The 12,614-nt window shown below is 43.9% G+C and overlaps 1 protein-coding gene across 1 annotated transcript in view; it reads right to left on the bottom strand.

Annotated features, from left to right (window-relative positions):
- The window catches only part of Dennd11 (DENN domain containing 11), a 35,892-nt gene extending 35,377 nt beyond the window's left edge, over positions 1 to 515 (bottom strand). The window contains exon 1 of the mRNA XM_021661350.2: positions 235 to 515. Within this exon, the coding sequence (XP_021517025.1) occupies positions 235 to 502 (268 nt within the window). The 5' untranslated portion in view covers positions 503 to 515. The remainder of the gene's footprint in view (positions 1 to 234) is intronic.
- Between the last annotated feature and the right edge of the window lie 12,099 nt (positions 516 to 12,614).

The raw sequence follows: 12,614 nt of genomic DNA, 5'->3' as shown, positions 1-12,614 counted from the left end.
GAGCGGAGCTGTGAGCCGCGGCGGGACGGAGCAGGGGGCGGAACAAAGCCCCCGAGATTCCTCGGCTCCAGGCTGGGGACACAGCGCCCCCGTGCCCCGGGAACCCCGGGCGGGGAGGGATGCAGGTGTGTGGGTGCGAGTGCGCGCGCAGCGAGTCCCTCCCCCGCGACCCCCGAAGCCCAGCGAGCTGCCTGCCCTCCCTCCCCGCTCCCTCCATCCCTCCGCGGCTCTCACCGGAGCGGGGATCGAAGGTGACCACGAAAACGGCCACCACCTGGTCCTCCTCCACGTCGCCAAGCTCCAGGCGCCCCGGCTGCAGCAGCACTTCTTGGGGAGCTGGCTCGTCGGGTTCCCGCCTTCGGGGCGCTTCCACGGCCACCCGGCCGCTCCCGCCGCCGCCCCGGGCCCATCCTCCCGCCTGCAGCGCGGGGTCCTGCGGCACAGAGACCGCGGGGCCCTCGGCCCAGCGCAGAAGCGGCGCCGCGTCTCCCTGCTCCACCATGGCGAGGCGAGGCGGAGCCGAGGCGCGAGGGGCGGGGCGGGCTGCGGGCACTCCCCTCCGGGCCTGCGGGTCCTGCGGCTCTCCGCGGTGCGTCGGCACTTTGGGTGCCCGTTGGGCTCGGCCACACCTGCCCCGGCCGCGACTCCAGCCGACTTGCCTAGCCCCGGAGCTCTGGAAAGCGGCCCGCGAGGGTTCGGCCCCCCAGGGCCTGGTCCGGGCTTCACCTCTGCATTTCTGTGTGGGTGTTCTTGACTCTTGAGTGTGGGGTGCAGAATGGGCATCCCTTAGAATGCCCACCTGCGGATGGGTTGAAGCGCATTCCCACCTAGGATTCCGCTGTGGATTTCTGAACGGCACCATTATTTTTAAGGACCAAGACACATATATTATATAATCCTGAGAGCTTGAAAAATAAAAATAAAAAACTGCCTCCAAGTCAGGAAGTGAAGCAGAGGGCTTCCTAAGTGTTTCAAATATACACATAAATCAAGACTGAAAGGACTGTAGGGTTGCCATTTGGCATTTTGCTCTATTTACATAACAGGCTGATTGGGATGGTAGTCAGGAATTTATTTCCTTGAGTATGTGCAATTTGAAGATATTAAGCTGGAGGTTTATGGGGATTGTTCTATATTTAAAAGAGTAGGAAAAGTCAGAGGAGTGAGAGGGCAGCTCTTAAACCTATGGCTTTGGAAGGTGAGGAATGCCTGTGAACTCAACTCCCTTTGTATTTACAAGCAAAGTTTTGAAAAGTCTCAACTTTTGGTGGGGCGTCAGTCTGGTGACTAACTCAGAAGTATGCATAAGAAATAGCCATTAAAATCACGAGGAAAAGGTAATAAGATGGTAAGACACACTTATTTAAATAGAAGAATCATCCCATGTTTCAGGAATGCCCAATTTCTGGCAAGGACTTGGTGGATGTCTGTTACTCCAGGGACCTTTGTGAAGCTCTCCCTGGCAGAGATACAATGATAATGTGCCTTGACCCTGTTCCCAAGAGAATCATCAACGACTGACTGACCAGAACTGCTGCTAGGTCCAAAAATGTGACTCCTGGCTTAACAATAAAACGTTTTACCAAAAAGAGTGGGGATTGCTGTCATCATCATTCATGAGTTCAACCTGACCCCTATCCCCCAAAGACTCGTTAAGTGACTGTCTCACTCAATCAATGGAGTAATTGCTGAAATGGGAGGCTGGGGATGTACCCTCCACGCCAGGGCAGGGCACACTCTAGTTTAAATTCAAGGGCACACTGGGTTGAGTTACACACATGTTCTCAAGGCCAGACACCAAAGTCCACTACTTCAGAAACTGAACCACACCCAAAGCTTCTGAGGTTGAGACATACAAGATTTTAGTTTTAGATATAAAACAGGGGTTGATAGATAATCCTTAACCACTTTCCAAAGTCACCAGCTTTGGTACAAATGGATTCTTTCTTCTTCCTTTCTTGTTTTTGTTTTTGGTTGTTTTTTTTTTTTGTTTGTTTGTTTTGTTTTGTTTTTGAGACAGGGTTTCTCTGTGTAGCCCTGGCTGTACTGGAACTCTCTGTAAACCAGGCTGGCCCTGAACTCAGAGATCCTACCTCAGCCTCCTCAAGCTGGGGTTAAAGGTTTATGCCACCACTGCCCAGCTGATTGGCAATGTCTACTTGTTCCAGTACTCCCTAATTTAAAGTCCTAGTATTACATATATACCCATAAGCTTATAATTTCCATACCAATCAGTTCTCTGTATACACAGAAGAGCAGTTTCCAAACTGATAACCATGTTCTTCTGTCTTCCGCATAGTTCGCCAACCATAGGCCCAATAGCATATTCCTCATGCTTTGCATGATATTGCTCAACAGATGTCTCTCAACTCAGGAAGTGAAAGCAGAGACTTACACTCCTATGCCACAGGCCCTCTTGCCAGGCTTTATCTAGTACCTCACACACGGTAGGTGTTCAAAAATATTGGTGATGCTAACAATGCTCTGGTTTAGCACACACATTCACAGTCTGAAAGAGGCTTTTATACCTGACCACCAGATTACCCTCTGTATCTACTAAGTTGTTTCACAATGAAGGAAACATCATGTTGCAATGTTAGAACAGTTCTGCTTGGGAATAGTGTTTGAGAAAAGAGAGGAGAAAGGCCACTCATTTTCAGAGATACTTGGCTGAGGTAATGACATCGCAAAGTGTGTTCACCTAGAACACCCTGTCTACATTGAAAAAGAAATCTTTTGCTTTCCCAAATACTAAATATATCTACATTCACATAAAATGCAGAATATTTTTACCCCATCACCTCATCACATAGATGGTAACTGTAAAGACTTAAATTGTCCTATCTCATCATAGACTACAGAACACATTTGTGTTTAGCCATGCTGAGGTATCTGGCAATTATCACTAAGGGCTGGTTGTCACAGACGAGATTTTTGGTTGCCTTGTCAGTGGTGGGAAGGAACCACCAACCTTGGACTAAGCTGAGTCAAAGGCCCTACTCGAAGTTCCTTGGATGGTGCTGGTAGTGTGATTTCAAAGTGAAAGCTTTCTTAAACAGCTTTGTGTAATCCAAATTCTTAGGTGAGATTTTTTTTTCTTCCCTTCCCACTAATGACAAATTTGAGGCAAGAAGTTTCCTTATCCTTACTCCTCCTTGTAGGAGACTGCTTTACTGTTTTATATAGCCGTACTAGCATGGAAATGTAATGGCTTGTTTTAATCAGATAATAGGTGTTCTCTTTCTGTGTTTGTTTGTTGCTCTGTGCTAGGTTCATTTTCTTTCCCCCTTTACTGCATATCACAAACATTTTGGCTTCCTATAAAGGAAAACTACATGCATTATTTTTGTGGCTGGTGTTATGTTGAGAGTCGGATAATTTATATCACCATCTGTCATTGTTGGAAAGTAAAGCTCTTTCCCCTTCTGTTGTGTCTGAAGTTTTGACCGAATTTTACTCTTAGTGTAAAGCTCTATAACCTTCAGCCCTGAGCACATACTGGGAGAGAGGTGAAAAAGACAGATGTGTTTCTTCTCTCAAACTCATAACCCAGCAGGAAAAGCAGCTATCAGACAATAAATAAAATATAGGATGAAGGAAGACAATCAGCCACTCAACCACAGGGCTGCTGACTTGTGATAACTGATAGAGGTGGCCAACTGGGTCCAAGTGCATTCTTTTCTTTTATTAGGTTCTTGATGTATGTTTATGTTTTGTGATTGAATTCCTTTTCAAAATATATGCTAGAAATTTGTGTTTCCTCTTTAGAGCATGCATGTGCATTTGATGTCTTAATCTTACCTGGTCTTGTTATGATATGATACTCTACATTTTCCCATTGAACAGCTAATATGTGTGTGTACTTATGGAATTCTTCCTCTAATTATTGTGAGTTGTAATCTCCTTACAGTACATCGTAAATTCACTATATTTGCTGCTCATGCATTTCTAGCCGCTGTCTATCTTTGCATGTCAACCACACTAATGGGAGGCCCTGGAAGGTCTGAGTATAAGAATATCAGATCTTATTTACTCTTTAGAGAGAGCCCATTAGCTGCTAGATATAGGTATCTGTTTATGAGCCTGATGCCTTCAGGAATGAGGTAAGTGGGGAACAGACATGAGATTTCAGAGAGTTGTGGTCCTTGCATATTTCTTTGCTGAGATATGAAAAAAAATGCAGGAAGAAGAGTTGAGAGAATGTTTGGGACATCTGAAAAAGGGAACTTTTCATTAGGCAGAGCAACCTGTGATAAGATCAATGAATTCCCAAGTTCAGGAAAGAGGACTGTGAATGTAGTTGTGAATCCCAAGGCTCATGGCTGTGGATAGCATCTCCAGCAATGACACTTTATGGAAGTGAGTTCAGACCAAAATTCAGGGGACTGAGCTCTGGGAACTCCATATTTAGAGGCCAGAACTGGAGAGAAGTCATTCCGGCACTTCATGGATCAGATTTTATTTATATGTATTTATTTTATTTACATGTATTTATTTATATATTTGATTACAGGTAGTTTAACAACATTTTAAACATTTTAGTAACTATATATTCATGATAAAAGATTAATGAGTCTGGGTGATAGCTTTTAAGCATGAGGACCTGAGTTTGATTCCTGGAATGCACATTTTTTTTTATGTGCAGATGTGGTAGCATACTGTTGTAATCCTGGCATTGACAGGCAGAGAGAGACAAGTAGATTCTGCTCTTGCCCCAAGACCAATGGGAGGACCTGTCTCCAAAACAAACAAACAAACAAACAAAAAAAAAAGGAAAAGGAAGTCAGATGATGACTGACAAATGGCGCTGAGGGTGTCCTGTCATCTACCGGCTCCCACGCAAGCACACGGAGTTGCACACCCAAGAATATACATGTACACGTGCATGAGCAGAACAAGGAAACCACAAGCGGAAAGTAGCAAGGGGCAAATGCCCTATCTAGCTCCCCACTCGCCCTTTCTCCTTAAGAAAAGCACTTTCGAAAGTTTCTGAGTTTTCAGTTTCCGGTGGCTCCCCCGGTGGAGAGGTGTTACTTCTTCTTTGTCAGCATCTTTAAAAACTGCTAAAATTCTTTCTAATCCAGGTGTGGTGGTGCATGACTGTGACCCCAGCACTCAGGAAGTGGGGGCAGGAGGATCAGGAGCTCAAGGCCAGCCTCAGCTGCTTAGAATTTGAAGGCTGCACTGGTTTATATGAGATAACTTCTTGAAAAACAGAAACAAACCAATCCAAACCAAAGACGGAGTAGGGGTTGGGGGGCTAAAAGGTTAAACCATCAGTATAGTGGCTGCAGTAGAACTAGACTTGATACTGAGATGCACCAGGATGTGGCCTCCAGTACTTGGTCAAGACTTCTACAGCCTGTCTTTTGGATCAGGAACGAGATATATACCAAACAACCACAAACTTTTCCCATACTTACTGAGTTTTTGGAAGGGAAAAAAGTATATCCGTATGCCTGCTTGTTTGTGTGTATGGATATACAAGGATGTATACACCCACAGATAAAGGAAGCCAGGAGATGTAGAACACTCGTCTCTGGCTGCAGTGCTAGCTGGGGTGTAGTAACTTGGGCAAGCTATTACCTACTGTAAGTCTAGAGAAATTGAAAATGCTCACAGCTAACGGAAATGACCCAATGAGTGACTCCAAGGAATACTTTCTAAATATCTGCTCTTTAAAGTATGGACAGCACATCGCAGACGTCTAAGTTATTGTGTAGCAGTCTGGAAATCTGTTCCTGTTCTAGGAATGAGTCAGAGTCTGTGAGAAGTACCGTGTCTCCACCTCAACAGTTATTTTAATGAACAGCTTCTCATTCTATCCAAGGGGAAAGTTCAGCAAGAGAAGCAGTGTATCAGTGGCTGCTCAACACTAGCTAAATTACAGAAGATTCCAAAATGATAGACTAACCTAGAGATTTTTATATTGCTGCCAAAGTATCCATGGGTGGAATGACATGAAATCACTGATTGGCTTTTAAATACCCTAGCACCATTTCTCCCTCCCCTTCAAAAAAAAAATTGAAGATACAAAGGTAACTAGATTATAAAGCTGCTACAATGTTTGGATCTAGCTCATAATACAGTCACACTATCCTGTCTTCTCTAATATGGCATGTTTGATCATTTTCAGAAGAAAAGCTTAAGTGGGATAGAGAGATGTTTCAGTGATGAGTACTTCGTTGCTCTTTCAGAGGACCCAGGTTTATTTCCCATCTCCCACATGGTGGCTTACAAGTATCTGTAACTCTGGTTCCATGAGATCTGACACTGTCTTTTGGCCTCCATGGGCATCACACATTTGAACATGGTACATATACATACATGCAGGCAAAACAATCATACATACAAAATAAATCTAAACAAAGAAAAATTTAAACCAAAGTATTGTTGGGAAACCAGACTTTTCCGTGCCTTCCAGTGGAGCAGTCCTGTTAAATACAGGGTAATCTAACATCACATGTTGGCTTATCTTAGTGACAAGCTTAAGTCAGTTTCCAAGAATGGGGAAGAATTTCACTTTAGCCTGTTGGAGTATGTTTTTACAATTCTCTCTCAACTGAGGGACCATCAGCCTATATGACCTTCCTTGGAGTGACAGAGTCTATTCTCTCATCTCCCAGTCTCTAATTTTACACCTTTACAAACAAAAACTTTGCCCTAAAGGTGAATACAGGTTTCATGCCTTGCAAAATCAGTTCCAATAGATAGATTTTCCTGCTTGTGCTTCTCCCATCAGTGTTCCTGAGGCCCTGGAACCAGGGTGGATTCTCCTTACCACTTGGATGTTTACAAGAGACAACCACCCCACCCCTTCAGGAAGAGGCTTTGGGGCATGCAACCTGGCATGCAACACCTCACTTTTGTGATCTTTGATTTTTCTCTGGGCAGCAATTCCTGTTATGTTTTTTTGTTTGTTTGTTTGTTTTTTTAAGCAAAGTATTTGACTATTTTAAAAAAAAACCTGAGATATACTTTTTCCCCAAATCCACCCAAAAACAACTGATGGGACATTTAGTATGTGTCAGGCATTAAAGGAAAGACCCCTTTTTGTTCCTACTGACAGGTAATGTGGGTCCCTGTTAACAAACCATTCCAGTAATTAAAGAATGTCTGATGGATGCACTGAAGCACACCCAGAATTTTCCTTAGTGTGAAGTGGCTAAGAATGGAGAAGAGAGTATAACATGACACCAGAAGTGGTGAGGCCCCAGGCCAGAGTCAAGAGTCAAAACTCCAGAGAAGTCTGCTTGGGTTATCACAATCAGCAGCTGCTTGGTTTTTCATCATATTTTCCACCCCAGAATATAATGAAAGTGACAGGTGGTAGAAAAAGAGAGTTGTGCTAGATTTCTACTAAAATTGCCATCAGCATCATGAGATCTAAGCACCGTTCCGCCCCAGGCAAAGAATACAGTCATAAATGATTTATTATATTTGCAACTGAGAAGTCTAACAGGGAGAGAGGAAAGGCAGGGCATAGTGGGAAACAATGATCTTCTGATCTCCTTGGGAAATGTCCACCCAGCCAGGTCCAAGATACACTCAGCATCTTATGTCAGGCCCTATTCAGTTGGGAGCCAAGCCAACAATCAGCTGGCCTGGAGAAGAAATGGCAAGTTATGTGATGTGAGGAAAGGAGAACCGATCTACACGGAGGCTGTGGGAAAAGAATCATGTCACCTGACTCCCTGGCTTGTAACCAAGAACCTTGGCCCTGGGTTCAGAATTTCAGTTGATGGAAATTCTTTGCTGGTATTCTGAGCCTTCCTTTCCATTGAATGGCTCTTTATTGCCACCAATGGAATGCTGAATCTCTGACAAAGGTGGGCACTGAGTTCTCACATGCTGAGAGGACTATTTCACTGTCTGTTCAAGTACCCGGAACAGTGTGTGGGGGTGAAGGGAGGGTGGGAAGACCAAGGAAAGCTCGTTAGTGGGTCACCTGCGAGGCGCTGGCTCATGAGGAAGCCTTTAGCTGAGGTATGCTTTCTCACTCTCCAGTTTTCATTCAGGGCGCCCTCTCCTTGAGTTCTTGTTAGAGATGGGGAGGAACTAGGAAAAGATCAAGTAGTGAAAGGATCAGTGGAGAGAAAGAAAACGGAAGCGGAATGGAAAGCAACTGTACATCCAAGACTCATGAGAAGGGGAAGTACAATTGTTTCAAACTCTTTAAGCTGCTTTGGTTCCTCAGTCTCTTTGTCCCCTCTCTTGTTCTCTTCATGCCAGGCCCTTCCAGAGCCACTTTAACCCTTTTCCTTTTTCACTTACTGCCTTTCACACAGATTTCACCTTGGTGTCAGTGAGCCCCCTTCTCTTTTGTTTGTTTGTTGTTTGTTTTGGGTTTTTTGGTTTCTTTGAGACAGGGTTTCTCTGTGTAGCCTTTGCTGTTCTGGGCTCAATTTGTAGACCAGGCTGGCCCTGAATTTACAGAGATCCACCTGCCTGCCTCTCTTGAGTGCTGGGATTGCAGGTGTATGCCACCATGCCTGTCTAGGCTTCCCTTTTTAATCTAATTGTTAATATGTATGTACACACTTTAATGAATGGCATGATCAGTTTAACATGTCCCTCGACACTCTACCTGGAATTAGATCCCCAGAACTTAGTTACCTTGTAACTAAGCTGGCTTTCTTTGACCAGCTTGCCCCCAAATCCCGGAAACCGTCGTTCTACTCTCTGCTTCTGAGAGTTTACTTTTCCTAGACTCCTCGTATCAGTGAGATCATGGAGCATTTGTGTTATAGTAATTTTATATTTCATAGCATAATGTCTTCCAGAGTCATCATATTGTTAGAATGGCATGATTGCCTTCACCTGTAGCCAAGCAGTATTCCATTCGAGATGTGTGCCATGGCTTAGAAAAGCCATCTATTTGCTGGTGGCATGAGCTGTTTCCATGCCACGTTGTGACTAGTGCTTCAGTGACCTGAGGGGTGTGGGAATCGCATTGAGCTGTTGTTTTCAGTGGTGGGACAATTACCCTGAAAAGAGATTGTGAGTGATCATGTGGTTATTTTTTCCCCCAAAGAAGAGGCTTTGAGAAAGAAATGAAATAATTGAAAAATATCTAAACTCTAAAAAAAGCATTCTATAAAATATGGTAAATTTTGGCACAAAGTAATTGTATTTTAAAATGATACCATCCACTTCCAGGCATTGCTATTTTTTTCTAAATCTTGTCAGTTGAAAAATTTATTCAATTTCCTCATAACTTTAATTACTCATAGTTGGTGGGGAGGGATGGTACTTGAGTTGGCAAAGGCGTAAGGAATGATCCCACTGAGGGTGTGAATGTCAGGCAAGCCATGCTGAAGGTTGGGAAAGGCTCATCAGGGTATGTAAGTGATGCTAAATACTAATGGCCTGCTGCTGGTAGCCGTGAGATGGGTGTGGCATGAAGGGAGTAGAGCTTGGGGCATATGCATGGCAGATGTGAAAGCGTGGAAAATAATTTCCTTCTCACAGTGAACTTGCTCCCCAATTGGCTAACGGATACTTTTGGTAAATTAAAGGGAGCCAACCAACCCTCTTGTTAGTGTTTCGCGGCGATTGACCACTGGGAGACTCTGTAGGCTAGCAGGGGGTTCTCACAGGGACTGGATGTAGTTGCTTGGAGAGTTGCTGGAGATTTCTCTAATCAGAAGGGAAATAGGGATATGCTGAGGCCTTAGAAGTGTGGTACTTAAGGGAGAGCATTCACAGCGTGTCTCTCAGCTGTTGGTGCGTAGAGGGAAGGGCAAGCTAAAGCTGTGGAACTTGTTGGCTTTTTTTCCCTCCTTGTTGGCCTCTGTAGATTTACAGTGGTCCCTTCTCAGACGCCTCCTTGCCTGCACTGTAAGGCCCTTCATTGAGATGGCTGACAGAGTACTTCACTATGGACTGAATAAGAAATTCAACTTTTCCTTTTGTGACGAAGATGCTGAGAACGAAGGGCAGATGACAGCACACGACATTGGAGAGACGCAGAACCAAAAGCCTAAGGCAGATGAGGATGAGGAGTTGGAGGGTCCCAAGTCTCCCCCCAGAGATGAACTTTATACTTCTCAGAACAGAGACGTGGCCAGTCCTGGTCCCGGTCTTTGGATTTCAGTTTCAGACCTACCCAAATGTCCAGAGACACCAATACCATACAGAAAGAGCAAGCCGCCACTCGCTTACAACCTCTCCACTCCCAAAGTGAGTAAAACCATGGAGAAGAGGGACCAGGTCTCTAGGACCTGTTCTTCTATGGGTCAGCTGATGGGAGATGAGATCTTGGTTACTTACATATCTGCAATGAACTTGCCTTACAGGCTAGATATATCTTCGGTTACCTGTTTCTTAGTGAAAATGGAGGCGAGTTTAAAGTTACCAGGAAGCAGAACGAAATGCCTAGCTTGCTTGTTTCCTTCAACCAGTAACTATTTGATATTGGCAGCACATTCATCTTAGTTGAAAAGATCATAGTTAAAGAATATTGGAACTGGAAGAGATGCAGAGATCCACAGGCATCCTGTGTACCTTGCACATAAGCAAATCAATTTCCAAGAGATGAGCTGTCTTACCTCAGTCACTGTTAGAGACAAGACTGGATTCCTCATCTTTTTGGCTTAGTCTGTTTTCCTTCCCATTATTCCAGTTAGCTGTACTTCTAGGCAATTGTTTACCAGTATTTCCTAAAACAGGAATGTTCATGTTCACTATCTGCACACACTCTTGTCTGTGGCTGCTGTACTCCCCAGCACAGAGTCCCCTCTGCTTTTGGCCTAGTGCAGTATTGGCACCTCTATTAGACTTGAGCAAAGCAGAACTTCTTTAAGCATTGAAAGCGGTAACAATTAAGCAATGGTTGCTTATCGTTCACATATTCCTTTATTTATGCTGCATTACATTGTCCTTTATCAAAGTCAGGGCCTGGGGATGGATGGTTACATGTAGTAGATCCTGATGCCATGGTGTGTGATTGGGATTCCCTAGGATGAACATTAGCTCTGCTCCCTGCCAGCTCAGCTCGAGGTACTTAAGGTCATTATAACAGGTATGATCCTGCTTGCAACACAGTCACTGTCAGTGGGGCTCTGTAGTGCCTGCTGAGTGCCATGGTATGTCTGACAGGGAATATTAGGCTTCCTGGATGAACTGCAGACAAACAAGTTCTGGTGCTCATCAGATGTTTCGATGTTCAATACCAACCGATTATGTTTTTTTCTTTTTCTTGAGAAGCCACTGTGGGTAATTAACGTAGGACACAACCTCTGCTCTCAGCCAGTTGACATTATATCAGGAGATGGGGAGAGTGATATTTTGAGAGTACTTTGTGAAGACTGACTCTCAGTGGGATGATTAGGAAAGAAAGAAAGGTGAAGAGAGCGAGTGAACAGCAATAGTAGTTGGGTATAGTTTTAGTAGAAGTACGCAGGCAAGGGGTGATACGCATGTGTATGTATTTCATTCCTTACCTCAACTACAACGTTCTTTGTGTTAGCAGATCCTCTGTCAACACCATTTACTTTCTTCAGCAAGTGCGTCCCCCCATCAATTTAATGTATCAGATAATATGTTGTGGAGGAATGGCAGACTCTGAGGAGCAGAAATTGGGAGTTAAATTTCATAGCAGTGGGGAAGGTTTTGTCTTGTTTTGTTTATTGGTTTTTAAAGGAAGTACTGTCTGAGGAAATACTTAAATAATGAACTGGGGTTAGCCAAGTGATACAGGAGTCTCTGTAAAAGAGAGGCAGGGAATGAGGCAAGAAGGGTAGGCAGAAGAAGAGAACATTCTATCCTGAAAATGTTGAATTAGCGATTGAGTAGCTTTGAGTAGGGATATGTTTAAAAAGTCATGCTTTCATGCACAAGGTGGACTATACAAGAGAAAAGCCTTGACATAGAGGTATATTCACAAGGGTTCTTTTGAGAGCAGAAAAAGGTCTGAATTAGGACAGGAGCCTTAAGTTGAGAGCTATTTGGTAACTAGCAATAACTTGATGGAGGCATTACAGGGAAAAGAGGAACCTAAGATGATGGGGAGGCTTCTTGCTTGATTGAATAGGTAGCTTGAGTTAAGACTGAGGATTTACAAGTTTGGGGGAATAAATGGAAACATGGAATAAATAATTGGCTAAGTGGGACATGGGAAAACCACTGAAGCCAGGGATCCATTTTGCTATCTGTGGCATTTAGGAAGCTAGTGAAGTCACAGGTGAGGATAAGGTCACATGGTTTGAGTGCTAGTATGAGAAGTGCTACAGTTAGAGATCTTCAGTCATGCTGAGATGAAGAACAGATATAAAATAGAGCATGGAAAGGTAGGTGAAAATAAAACAGGGAAAATACTTACTCCACAATGGTACATTTATACCAGGATGAGGACAGATCAGTGTGACAGATCAGGATGGCAACTAGTGGAGCTTTGCTGAAGACACCTCTTCTGAGGCACAGGAAAAGAGGGTGGGCATTGCAGATATGAATACCCTCCATTTAGTATGTAAAAGACACACTTTACTGGGCATTATAAAATAAACATTCCTTGGGGGAATGCTCTATATAACTGTTATTTCTGAGATCATCCTGATAATGGAGACATAACATTATGCACTGTATAGTTTTATTTTGAAAACATAATTATCCCT

The sequence above is a fragment of the Meriones unguiculatus genome, chromosome 3, assembly GCF_030254825.1.
Source record: "Meriones unguiculatus strain TT.TT164.6M chromosome 3, Bangor_MerUng_6.1, whole genome shotgun sequence".
Taxonomy (NCBI): Eukaryota; Metazoa; Chordata; class Mammalia; order Rodentia; family Muridae; genus Meriones; species Meriones unguiculatus.
The sequence above is the reverse complement of the archived record's forward strand: the minus strand, read 5'-3'. Positions and strand labels throughout refer to the sequence as shown.